The following is a 14,357-nucleotide window of genomic DNA, read 5'->3' on the forward strand; positions in this document are numbered from 1 at the left end:
CTCTTACGTGTTGGTTTGAGTTCCAATTCTGGCAGTTTTGTAAACTCAAGTTTTACACTCCCACCATAGTTAGGATAACTTCATTCCCTAATGGATACTTAACACATCTAATTACTCTGTTTTTGAGCTCCAAGTGCTGTTGAAAAATGTCTCCATTCTTTCATTTCAGGAGCTTTTTCCAGCTGCAATGTTTTCTACTGAATAAAACATTTTCAGTGACTTTGCCCATAAATAATACAGCACAAAGACCAACGTAGTCCCAAATGTACATAATAACCTCAGAATTCCACTGAGGGTTTTCTACTGACATCATAATAAACTGCAAGAAAAAGCTGAAGATGTAGTAAATTATAGTTCGGGTATATTTTCTTATTTTTTACACATGATAAGAAAAATCAGCCATTTGTCACAGTAATTTGAACATTTTTCTGGACTACTTCAAAACTAGAAGGGACATAATTTCAAAGCAGGATGCAGAGGCATATTTTGTATTTGCAAGGACAAACCGAATGACTGAATATATCATTGTTGTTTATTTTGCATGTTCAAATGCCTGTGTTTCCTCACACTCCCTAGTCAAATGTAAGCCTTTTTAAACTTAAAAAAAATAAATCATCCTCCCTCAAAACCTGAAGATCAATGTTGACAAACAGTGACGTACAATGTCATTTTACTCCCCTGTAATTGTGAAGGGATTGTAATTGGGACTACCCAGTCACACAGTTGGGTTGTGTCAAAACACCCCTGCAGCACTCCATGATCTCAAAAGAAAATGATAACTTGATTTAACTGGTAAAACAGCTGTGAAAGGAGCTGGACTAGAGGCAGTAAGACCTCAGGTGATGATACGCAGAAGATAAGGACCTGAATCAACTAGAGTGAAAAACCTGAATTTTCCCTAAGATCAACTTTGAGCCTGACTTAGAGGTTGGGTTCTTACCTTTCTGGAGGAAGAAATAAAGCAAAACACACCTCACTTCTTTAAAACCACTCTATCATTTTGTTGAAGAAGAATTGGTGGGAAAGGCTAACTTTGTCAGCCTCACATACTGTCAGGGACTTGTAGCCTCAAGATTAAATGGGAAAATGGCCAGCTTGGCTAGCCATTGGAGTGCTTGGCTAGCTAATGCTATTTTCTAGTCTTTGATTTGGCCCAACAGGAAGGATTTGGGGGTGGAGGAGCTCACTGGAGCAGTGGGAGCGAGGACAACTGGGCTTGCAGCTTGCTGAAGGAAAGGAGACCGAAGAATAAAAAGGCAGAGAGAGGGGATAGGAAATGTGGAAAGGTTCTTGTGGTGTGGAGAGATGAGATGATCTGGAAAAGAGAACTGGAAGGTGTGACAGAAAACCAGTCCACCATAAAAGCAACAGGAGAAGATAAGGATGTTCATGTTAGAGAGGCTTGAAGCAAAAGAAGCAATAGACAGAAAAAAACCCAGAGCAATGTCATCAGTTAACATAGTACAAGAGCATCTGGGAGCAGAAGGAACAAAGGTAAATATTAAGGGATTTTTTTTGTGTTTGTTGCTGTTAACATATTTTTTTTGTTGTTGCATTGGCGAGAAAAGGTGAATTCAGCTTTGAGCTGCTCATGCACTGAAGAACCACTGGGCTCCTCCTGATCCAAGCGTCAGAGCACACGTACAGTGGAATGCGTCTGAATGGAAAGCACAGCCGGAACGCACACAGCAACAATCTACACTTGCCCTTTTCCAACACTGGGACACTCATTATCTCAAACTCAATTGCTTCTTTCAAAATATGTATGTGAGCATACATATGTATGTATATGTGCCGCAGAAAAGCATCTGCAAGAGGCCAATAATTCTGATCCCAAAGACAAAGCATATCCAGGGAGGCCAGAAGTCTGTGGTATATTGTTTGGGTTTTTTAGCTTCCAAACTGCTCCTCAGGATGATAAAAGTTTCTTCCTTTTCTCACATTTAAGTAGAACATTCATAACCCTCTACATGTGTGTATATATAGACATATATATCTATGTTCACCCTCCTTTCCCTCAGTTCATTCTTCATCAACTTACTGGATGGAGTTCTCGATGCGTGTGATGGTGAGGAAAGCTGCCAGGTTTGCTGTGTAGGAGGAGATGACAATCAAAGCAAAAAGCCACCAAGCCCCCATCATCAGCCGGGTCGCCAGGGTTGTGTATGGAACCTCTCCTCCTGTGGGGAAGAAGGAAAAGCAAGGATTTTCATTTGGCAGAAGGAAACCTTCCATGCATTGCTCAGGAGAATGAAGCTCCAGGGTCAGCAGGTCACTACAGCAAGTTGCTTTAGTAAACCGAGCAAGACTTTGGAGACACGCTTTCTACGCAATGAAAGCACTGAAGGAAGCCCACACTGTCAGCCATTATTACTGTATTTAATCTCTTTCGCTATTGTGTCTTTAATAGCAATTCGTCGGCCAGTCCTGTCCAGTAATGGAAATAGATTGTAAGAATTTACTTTTGCTCTTTTTGTTCTGAGATCTCAATGTCCTTTCCTTAGAGACCTTCTCTACAAACCTTAATTAAGCTTTTCTTGCATTCTTGAGAACATAAAGCTAAAAAACCCCATCAAAACACAATTACTTTTCACAGTTCTGTAGGCAGGCAGATGCTCGCGAGAGCCATACGTGTGTATAACTTGACGCAAGTGAACACGGACATGCAAAAAACAGTAATAATTGCATGTATTGAAGAAGAATGCAAAATTGGTTTGTATTCCCACAGTTGCTTTCCTTTAAGATTCAACTGCCGCGTAAGCAAAACATCAGCAGCAACTCAATCTACCAGGATCTGAGCTTCACACCACTGTTTGTGCTAAGGGAGATGAGAAACATTTCTTATTCAAATAGCTGCGCCCAAAACACACTAGTTCAGAGACTTTGAAAGGGCTCTTGACGTTAAAAACATATTAACCACAGATTTTTAGACAAAGGAAAACCTTATTGTTTTAAAAATACCCTTATATGTTTTGTCGCAGCTACAAGTCATTAGAGGGGACGGGTGAACGCAGCCAACACCTGCTCACAATGTTCACCCTCTTCCTCTCCCCCTACAGCCAGCAATTTGAAAAGCTGCCATTACTACTGAGGGAGCTCTCTTAGATGCAAAATCTTATTTTGGTATTATAGTTGGGATTTTCTACAGTCAAAGGAGTTTGTTACAGATTCAGTCACCTGGCAGCATTTTGCGCTGGATCTTCACCTACATAAAAACTCCTTAATGTTTCCCCAGCAGGAAGCTTTAATGGGTATACAAATTACAATTATCTCCATTCCAAGCCCAAATAATTTTCTATTCTACATATAAACTAGATATTCAATGAACAGTTGAATATGAAGGCTCACCTTCCTGTTTTGTTCCGATTTTGTTCTACCTCTAAAAGCATTGTGAACTCTGCGTCACCACAAAATAAACACATTTGAAGCTTTTTTCCTACTCCAGTGACATGGAGTTCGATCGTATATGAAATAACTGACTCCATTCATTTATATTTTTGGTATATAAGCATTGGAATCCTTTGCCTTTTAAGAATTCCCATACTGAAAGACAAGATCTATATTGGACTATATTAGCAGCTGGAAATAAATTTCCTTTAATTTCCAAGATGCCATGTAATTATCGCAAATAAGAATCTACCAATCAGATTGGGAGATATTAATTCAATATAAGAACTTCCAAAGATGAACATTAACTTCAACATCTGAGTATTTGGTTTTCTCTCCTGCATAAATTTTAGATTATTTTTAATAGAATATTTCTGCTTTACAAAAGTTTTTGCAATGTCTTTGGAATATTTATTTTAAATATTATTTTTATTAAAATGAAAAGAGCAGACAGCTATGCTAATTTATTGGAATAGGCTGTTTGTCCTTTTAACTTCCACATGCCAATCCTTGCAGATAATCTTCATATTGAGTTAAAATGGGTAGAGTGATGGAGAAGCCAACGATCTCCTGCCCATCCTTGCATCTTCATTTTTCAGCTTCATTAGTAAAACATTAAGTTGTCACATTTTTTTTTCTAATCTAAATGAAATGTCAGAAAGGAGAAGACCACTGAGAGCCACACACCTGCCTTCTGGTTTTCAAGCAATGATGCTGTGCCACAAGTGCTCAATTAGAGCTGAATCAGAGCTCAGTTAGAGCTGAATCGGAGCTCAGTTAGAGCTGAAGCTTTTTGAGACTTTAAAAACTCTGAGTTCTGGTCATCCCAAGCGCTTTTAGTTTGGCCGGGTGTTCGTGGAGTCTTGTTCCTAATCCACAGTTGCACCTTGCACAGCAGGAGTCAATAAATGAAGCTTGAAGGCAAAGCTTGAACACGTACAAGAAACACACGTCAAAATCATTCATCACTCCTGCCTCTACTCTAAAATCTTTGCACTGACACTTCGTAAAGAGCCATTTCTAAAGCAGGACTGACACCGCAGCTGCAAAGGTACATGATTTTTAAGCAGTACAGGCAAGGTACTCCACCCCTCCCAGGGAAAGAAAGAAAGAAACAAAAATCAAAGCAGATCATTTACTGCCATAGTATCATTTCTTTGGCATCTATTAGGAGACTTAATGTGATACAGTCTTGTTCTATTGTGTTGTTTGCTGAACCACTTCCCGCACCGTGACAGCTCACCTTAAGAAACCTCTTCGCTCCCTCCCCCAGGTTTGTTTCAAGGGATAAAACTTCCCAGAGTTTTCTTTCCATCCAAATTTACATGCTTTCTCAATGCAGAAGAGGACCAAATAATTCAGAGGAGCAACAATCGTTCGTTTTCTATTAACACTGCCACAAAAAAGAGCTACAGACTAACATTCACCCCTGTTGACTGCAAATTAGCATGCAGAAGGGAAATAAATGCGTGTAAATCTCCCCGGGCTCTGCTTCCCAGTCTCACACAGTATCACAGTATGTTTGGGATTGGAAGGGACCTCAGAAGATCATCCAGTCCAATCCCCCTGCTGGAGCAGGAACGCCCAGGTGAGGTCGCACAGGAACATCTCCAGGTGAGTTTTGAATGTCTCTGGGGAAGGAGACTCCACAACCCCCTGGGCAGCCTGGTCCAGGCTCTGCCACCCTCACCGAGAAGAAGTTTCTTCTCAAATTTAAGTGGAACCTCTTGTGTTCCCGCTTGATCCCATTACCCCTTGTCCTATCATTGTTTGCCACCAAAAAGAGCCTGGCTTCATCCTCATGGCACTCACCTTTTATATACTTATAGACATTAATAAGGTCCCTCCTTAGTCTCCTCTTCTCCAAACTAAAGAGCCCCAGCTCCCTCAATCTTTCCTCATAAGGGAGATGATCCACTCCCTTAATCATCTTTGTTGCCCTACGCTGGACTCTCTCCAGCAGTTCCCTGTCCTGCTGGAACTGAGGGGCCCAGAACTGGACACAATATTCCAGATGTGGTCTCACCAGGGCGGAGTAGAGGGGAAGGAGGACCTCTCTGACCTACTGACCACCCCCTTCTAACCCAGCCCAGGTACCATTGGCTTCCTGGCCACAAGGGCCCAGTGCTGGCTCATGGTCATCCTGTTGTCCACCAGGACCCCCAGGTATGAGTTTCAGGTGCACGGACATCTTAATGGATGGCAGCATATTCTGTGCACTAAACTATGCACAGGACACACAATGCAAGGGAGGAGGGAAACAAGATGCAAGAAGCCTTTCCTCACACACTTCAAAACACTGAGCTCCATTCACTAAACAAATGGAAATTAAAAAAGATGCTCAGCACCCCTGGAGTTGCTTTGTCGTCTTATGAGACAGACCTCAAATTATAACAGAGGATGTTTTAGTCTTTAGACTTGGCCCATCCAATACATCGGCACAATATACCACTACCTGTAGCTCACCTCTGTTGTGGCCACAGCCACGGGTACAATTCATCTGCCGCTTCTGATGTGTACTAAAAATCGTTTAAAAATCTAATCTGCCGTTAAAATATTCCGATTGCATGTGCAGGAAGGAAAAGATATTTCCCAGAGTAAACCGAGCTGGCAAAAAGCAATCTTATTGGGAGTTTCCTCAAAGAGCTGAATTACCGTAGAGGTGACAGTGAAAGAAATTACTTGCAGTCTTCCCACTCTCATCTAATGCAGCTTCCCTTCATCAATCCTCGACCACTTTAATGCTGGCCTACTTCACATGACAGCCTTAGACTTGCAACTTATCTTACAAAGTCTTGTTTATTCCCGTTCCTTTCCAAGTGCTTCAAGCTAAATATCATAAGGTAAGAAAAACAATGCATTGTCTTGACAATGCAAACAATATAATGCATAATTATGACATAACTGAATATCAAAAACACACCTCAGGAGAGAAAATGTTAACCTATACAACTCCCATACAGATCTGTAATATCTTTAAAGTTATTCTCCCTTAGCAGCAGCAGAGTTTAAACATTTCTTCAAGTCAAAAATCGCAAGGGAGGATCACGGGCAAGTAGAAGAATTGAAAACATGAGAAAAACGGGCGAAACAGGGAAATGAAGGATCACAGCCTGGCGAGATCTTGATATTCCACAATTCTGGACTAAATTTGAATAATTCAAAATGCAGAGGCTGTTTCTCCAAACACCTTGTTCTCAGGGATCTGTCAATTGTTTGCCTGCAGAAACACAGTGTTCGTCTGTGCACTCCAGAACTATGACAGTGTTTCAGATAGAAATAGAGGAAAAATAGGGTTTTTTGTGAACAAGAAGAAATGGTGAAATGTTTCTTGCAGGAGATTTTGCTGCTGCAGGTGTTTCTGAGCTCAAGCCTGGTGACAGTCATCTTGCTAGAAAAGTGCTGCATTTTTTTTTTACTAGTCATTCAGGCAGTAAATGTACAAGATAAGGTTTCTCTCTGGTTTAATATCGATTAAAGAGCTGCACTGGGAATGCGCAATATTTATACATAAAATGAATTTGCTTAATAGCTCAAAAATACTTCTTTATTACTATTATTACTAAAGCCAATAGCTTGGCAGCACAATGTTGACAAAACTCGGAATTGATTATTGAGAACAATCATGCCCCTCGAAGATTAATTATTGAAACGCGCATCATCAACAAACGCACTCACGCAGAGAGAAAAGGCATAAACACCACGATTCTCTCTCCCAAATTGGATAACTCTACTAAATGATGTTTCTGGGGGAGGAGAGAGCCGGACGGGGAGCCTGCTGGAGCTCTTCCAGATGTGAAGAAGAGCCTTGGGTGAGAAGACTCTGCCCTTGTCCTCCAGGAAGGACACCACAAGAACCACGGCTTGCAATTGCTGTCTGTGAGAACCACGGCTGCCAGGGAAATCCCAAAGACCAGCTTCTTATTACAGACAAAACTCAATTTGTCAGTAGTGCTCACCATCACTGCTCTCCGACCGTTCTCACTCTAACAACGTATCTCCGTTGCGAATAACTTTGTCAAACGTCAATCACTGAAGCCACAATAGACTGTGCTAGAGGTCCGCAGTGAGCTGAATTTCTAAGTGAGGACTTTTAGCTGATATTTTACAGAAAATGTTGAGAACCATAATAAAAAAAAAGTGAATTGTGACTATTTTGTTGAGGAAATCTAATGCTCTCAAACTTGAAAGCAAAGATCTCCATGTTGCTGGGAAAAGGGAGGTGAAGAAATAATAGGGTGGGTTATCTGGGGACAGATTTTGCGTTTGCTTTTTCTTGCAAATATTCTGTCCGCATTCAGTGAATTATTGGCCTTTGGAAAAAGCCACAAAGGACTGGGAGTTGGCTGCAGTTTAGCCTTTAGCTTGTTAGAACAGTCACATCAATTATGCTGTGCTGCTGCAATTTCCATTTGCACAAATATTAAGTGTGGAGCTCTGTTGCAAACAGTTTAGATCAATGTACGCCTTTAGTTTTCTTTGTAAAAGGGACATTTAATGGAGAGTGGGTGGAAGAGAAGTAGTTTGTATTAACAAAGAGGCAAAGGTATTTTGTATTTCAGCTATTTTTGCCGTCAGAAACAAAACCTCAAGTTTGACTGAGCTCTGTTATCTTTACAAAACTCCGCCAAGCAGAGCTCTTCAAAGGCAGAATGTTTCAAGGCATTAGCTATCACTATTGTTCTGTTCAAAACTTTCTTGATAATGTAAAATCTTTCCTGTTTTCAATTGGAAATGTTCAATTCAGTATAGGACAAGAAAACACCACTTTACAGTCAATGAAGCCTGTACCTATTTCCACCAGCTGTGAAATAAATGCAGCTTGGAAGCTGTTGGAAAATCTCTCCCCACAATTTTTTCTTCCTCTCTTTTCATTTTTCACCCATACTTTTCCATTCTTCCTTGAACCGTACAGAGTTTATTCATTCCATAACATATAAGCTGAGCTTCTAATGTCACGTCTTCTGCTGAACTTAGCACGCAATGACCACAGCCGGCATGACGTGTATCCTTCAACAGTCAAGTACAACCCCTCGAATCGCTAATGCCTTCCAAATAAGCTTGTAAACCAGTGCATGAACTCTCTAGCCTTGCAAATATTGGCAGATTGCAGGGGATTGAGGGCAGGGAAGGAACTAAGCACAAGGTAGGGCTGGCGGCCAGATTCTACAAGGTCTGGGCAAGCTCAAGAGCCAGCTATTGTATTTACTCACCGCACCAACTGTTTCTTCCCTAGCATTTTGGTTTTATTAAAATGTAGTGATTTTTATTATTTTTTTTTAAACTTACATATGAAAAGAGGCACTCAGATATTCTGTTTCACATATTAATCATTTCTTCAGGTCTTACTGTCGTAGTAGGATTGGAAGGGAACCACTTTTACTAGAGTGATTAGAAAAGCTTCCATCAAATCCAAACGCTCAACCAATCTTTTAAAAAATACAGTAGTAAAAGGCATATGTAGCAGGGGTTTTCATTGTCAAGATACTCTCACGTATTAGTTTCCTAAAAATAAATGTGAAGCAAAGGAGAAGCAAAAAATACTTCAAAAAAAGGTATTTGAAACATTGTAAAATGTTGAAATGTTTAGAAATGTTCATATTTTCTTCTGTTTACCATTAAAATAATTTAGTTGCAAATTCATGGAAATGTTGGAACTCATGAATCTTACAATTTGAAATATTAGATACTTTTTTTAATGTCTATCTTCCCGGTACACAAGGACAAGGGACTGTTGCTGTACTCTTTGAGAAATAGTGATGTTTTGTACAAATACATATATTTAATACCAAACTTTTTAATGGTGATATCTTTTGGAACTGTCAAGTGTCTATTTATATTTGTGAAGTCTTTCAAGTTGTTCCATCCATATATCAAGATGGAAGAAACAGTTGAGCTGAAGATTGAGTTCGGCCTTTAGGGTTTACATTAGATTTTTTTGGTCAGCTTTCTAAAACCTGCCCAATGCTCCAGGACTCGGATCCACAAACAGTGGTCCTGGGAGCTCCTTAGCAAGCCCTTTTAAAATGTTTGGGTGAAATTAGTTCGGATTTGCTGATTTAAAAACATCTGATGTTAGCACCTGCCATTTAACATCCTCTGGAGCTGCTCTTGACATGGAAAGTATTTAATCTGCTTTTTCACAAACACAGAAGAGAAATATTTATTGCCTTTCTGGCGTAACTATTTGGAATGGTATCGCCTTCACCTAATGCACCACGATCATTAAGGTTGCTTTAGCTCCTAATAACATTTTCCAAGCCCTCCCTCCTGTTGTTCTCAACTCAAGCTCACCTCTGGGTACACTTGCTCGCCGTGCCATTTTTCCTGAAGTTTGTGGCTTCTAACTCTGTGGTGCGATCAATGTTCCTTTTTCTTTCCATCTGCTCTATATGTGCATTCAAGACGCTTCAGCATGGGCAGCCTGAGACTTGAAATACATCATTCAGGTTGAATACCCCTATTACAGCTCACATTTTCCTTGATACATTACAGATACGCTCTAGAGGAGCCCATCATCCTCTACTCCGGTGTGATTTGGTGCTCTACACCAGACACTGACTCCCATCTCATTTTGTGCCCCAACCGTTAGCCTGTACACGGTCCTACAAGAAATAAAGATCAATACTTTCCAAGTTCTCAGTGCCTCTGAAATACTTAATGTCATTTTGACATAGTGACGCTCTTCTTGCACTTTTGCCCACCTTGTCCATCCATCTTTCAGTACTTCACAGTGACATATGTTCCTACTGGATTTTAGTAACACCACGATGGCCAAATCTATATTCGTGAGTAATTCCAGTCGTTCTTGTTTATTACTCAGATTTCTGGCGCTGGTCTATAGGTAATTAAATAATGTGTTCGCTTTGTCATTTGGTGCCCAGATTTTTTTCCTTTTTTTTTCCCCTTAATGTCTTACTCCCAAACTAAACAATCAATTACTCTCTCCCTTTTGTTGTCATTAGTGTAATGACACCCTGACTAATATCATTACACTTGCTTCCTGGAAGATACTTTCCTTTCAGCTGGGTGGGAAGCACTGCCCTCATTGCCCTCCCAGAAGGGAAGCAATGATCTGCAAACCAAAGCTCTCCTCATTTATTTCTCTCCTTTTATGTGACAGGGAAAATATCTGAGACGATCCTTCTTCTCCTTCAGGCGTATTTCAAATCACTCTTAGTCATCTGAAACGTGTAAAATAGTTTGAGAAGCTGTATCTTATACAGGCATATAGATCCTTATCAACAACTCTGGTAGCCAGATAACCTGAGGGCATCTGCACAACCTTGTGCAGGTAGATGTTGTCTCCTCTACCAAGGAGGCCAGGATGAGCCAGCTCCAATCTGAAGAAGAGATTACCAGGCTAGCTTGTCTCTCTTGGTAACTGCTGGCCAGTAATCGCCTCCAAATTATATTTCATATCTTGAAAACTCCCTCTGAAAACCCTCCGTTTGCTCCTGCTGTGCATCTGTGCGGATGTGCCTTTGGCATTTGACTCACATACTAAGGCTCATTGCTCAGCTCTGCCTCCTCATTAATAGGATGAGATTACCCATGCTGAGATTTCAAATGCTGGGACTAATCGTGGACCAGTGGCACTGCCGCTAAACCCTCATCAAGTTGCAACCCAGTGTAACCATCTCATAAACCTGGCCAGAGGACCTTGACACATAACCTGATGATCAAACAGAAATACCCAAAAGACAGCCCAAACAACTGCACACAAACTGTTTTGCTTGAAAAACAGGATCCTCAGTCGTGTTCTTCGAAACCTTCTCTCTGAAACTAGAAAATGCCCCAGTGCTACCCAGGGCAAAGCATTTTGGCCCATTACAGCATTGACTCACGCCTGGGTTAGCAACCTACAGAGTGTCCGTAAGCTTGAGCCTCTGCTACTTCTATTATCAAGTTGTTTTTCTATCTGTCTTCAAATCCGCAGCCTGCCCAGCTGGTTGTCTCCACTGCACCAGCTTCACTCCAGGGGCAGAGGGCGCATCATTTGGCCACCAGACTCCCTTGTAAAAGGCTGCCAAGATACAGCAGGAACCGTAACAGACATCCCTGATTAAAATTTTGTTTCAGAATGAATCTATCTGCAAAAGGCTGTCAGACACAGCTATTGACATCGTGCTTCCAATCACTTGTTTATGCCTAGCACCCCTTTTCTCCCTGGATCTAATTTATACACAACAGTAGTCAGAAGCTCTATAAAGCTGAAAAATAATCTGTGCCAATAGCACTACTAAGGGCAAATCAAGGAGGGCAGCTACATACAACATGTGTTGTACCTATAAAGGTCAGTTTTAATTGTTTTAATCTTCAGATACTGAATGCAGGCTTTCTAGAATGTTCACCATTCTCATTTTGAGGAAGAATGGGTCGGATTCTCTTTTAAATCACTCCTACGCTGTGACGAGACTGTGCAGCGCTCAGAATAATCCAGATAGGACTGCGCTCTGCCTGCTACTACTCCTAAAAGCTGCTGCTTTTTCACAGCCGTAAAACCTTTCCATAAACCAAACCCCTGTTCATCCTAAACACAATGGGCAGGCTTTGCAGAGAGCGAAACTCAGAAGAGGCTTTTCATGGAAGAGGTAACAGAAAGTCAACCCCAAAATCTAATGGACTTTGTTTAAGGCTCTATTAAACACAAATTCAAGCCTCTAATTAAAAGTGAGAACAGTACAATGAGGAACGCTTTTACTTACTTTTCTACTCAGGAGTTTTTAGATAAAACCCAAACATTTAAATGTATACTGAAGGTTTTAAAAAAGGACCTAATAACTGTATTCCAGAAGAAAGGGATCTAATGTGATAATGGAAAGTCTAACTCCTTTTCAGCTGAGCTGAGATTCCAATTTTCTGCATCACTAGCAATGATAATGTTACACAAACAGTTTTCAATCATTAAATTAATTCCCATTTAATCAATGTCCTTAAAGGCCAAACAGTCCTTTAATAATTACCTGATTAAAATGGTGTTAGCACAACATATTAGTTACATTATATTTATAATTCCCTTCCCAACAATAAATAATTCCTTCCCACCCATCTCACCAAAATGTTGACAATGAGGCAAAAGTTGGGAAGGGAAGCGTGTCATAGCGCCGTGGAGCAAACGGCTGCGGTCTCGCTTCTCCCGCTGTTGGTGACACTTCAAAAACGTCCATCAATCACATTCACATTTCTATTATGTGGTATTTACAGTATGAATCTTCAAGAGCTATAGGAATTAATTCCTGACTTTTAAGCCCAGACCCGCAAAATAAAAGACTTCTTTCAGATATTTGCGGTCAAATTCTTTCTGCAGAATTAGCAAGATGGGACGTTTTCAATTGAAAATCAAAGTGCGTCAGAGAGAAAAGAAAATGTTACAAATAGTGGTCAGTAATTTAACGCCAATGTATTGTTTTGACTTGTGCAGTGTAATTACACAGAGGCAGGGGATGGACAGATGTCACAGTGTTTCTAAAAGTTGTGGGAAGTGCATAATAAATGTATATTTCATTTTTCTCTTCTGCTGTTGTTAGAAAAGAAGAGTAATGACTGCAGCCAAAGTTTGGAAGTGGAGGCATCTGCTTGTATGTGCTGAAGTTACTGGGAGCTCTTAGATGCAGCATTACTAGACTTATAATACACACATTCAAATGTTAAAATATTCACGCAAGTCTTGATATTTCAAAGTAAATATTTTGATTGCTATAACTATGACCGTATGGGAACTGTGAGGCTTGGTGCTCATCTCTAAGGAGTAAGTTGGCCAAAATCTCTTGTATTAATGCTACTGAAATGCATTGTTTTATCACAAGACTTAGCAGGGTTTCAAATCTAATGTTGGGGTTACCAAAGACAGTAGCATTGTTTTACATAACCACAAAAAACTGCGCAATAAGCCCAACAATTTTACCAACAGCTGCTTTCTCAAAAGAAGTTCTGACCAGATAATCTTCCATTGCCACTTTTGCCACATAGGACAATAATTTTACATTATATAAACGCACACGCGTGCAGAGGCAAACATAGGGCACTATTTGCAGCGACTGTGAATGCATCAAGATGGTATATGCTATTATTTCAGAGAACGTTGTCACCTGATCTTAAATACCCTCACACACTGGCAACCTTCTGATAAGATTTCAAGAGATGCCGAGATCCAGTCTCCCTGTTACTAATGGCTGGATACAAATGCTCTAAATCCTCAAACAATCAAGCACAATTATCATCTACGGTTCATATTCATAAGCGGTTAAGCAGTTGTCACAAAGAGTTTGGCCTAGTGGTGGCCTTTCCATAGACTACCGGCAGTGTCATACGTAGGACATTCCGGGATGGCAAAAAGAACTGTGCGCAATGGACTGAAAACAGGCCATCTGTACATCCAATAACAGTGAGCTGAACAATGGCATTAATGAGGAATTAAAGATAAAAGCCTGTCAGGGAGGACATTATGAACATGAGACAAGAGTCCCCCTTGGCTGCAACTGAGCAGCTCGGAACCAAGCAAAACAAAAGCCAACTCAGTGGGACCATAAGGACAAACAATAATTCGGACGAAGCCTCTCTGTCTTTTGACAGGTACTTTTTCCCACATTTTTACTTTTCTAACCTCTACACAGCTCTGTGACTCCAGACTTTGGGGGGGAAGAGGGTTTTTAAAAAAGATCGCACACCGAAATATAGTTTTTTTGCTTGAACCTTAAAGTATTATGAAATGTTTTATAAATCTGTTCTTGCAAGATTTCCAAGCATCTGTCATCAGAGTGGCACCCAACTACTGCGAGGCGAGTAAAACACTGATGCCTTGGACACATTAGTTCACTTTTCACATCACTAATTCTAGTTATCCTTTAATTTTCAGAGTGCTTGTCTGCAATGAACTCCTACCCTTATGGAATTCAATCGTAACTACCACAGGAGTGCTCTAATTATGTTCCTAAATAACACATTTAAAAATTTAGACTAAAATTCCA

General features: G+C 40.5%; 1 protein-coding gene across 2 annotated transcripts in view; it reads right to left on the reverse strand.

Moving 5' to 3' along the window:
• GRID2 (glutamate ionotropic receptor delta type subunit 2) overlaps window positions 1-14,357 on the reverse strand; it is a gene marked incomplete at both ends in the record, with an annotated part of 552,228 nt that overhangs the window by 73,612 nt on the left and 464,259 nt on the right. For both annotated transcript variants that reach the window (XM_082050631.1, XM_082050630.1), the window contains one exon: window positions 2,042-2,180. In XM_082050631.1, the coding sequence (XP_081906757.1) occupies window positions 2,042-2,180 (139 nt within the window). The remainder of the gene's footprint in view (window positions 1-2,041; window positions 2,181-14,357) is intronic.

The sequence above is a fragment of the Streptopelia decaocto genome (assembly GCF_964273445.1).
Source record: "Streptopelia decaocto genome assembly, chromosome: 4".
Lineage (NCBI taxonomy): Eukaryota > Metazoa > Chordata > Aves > Columbiformes > Columbidae > Streptopelia > Streptopelia decaocto.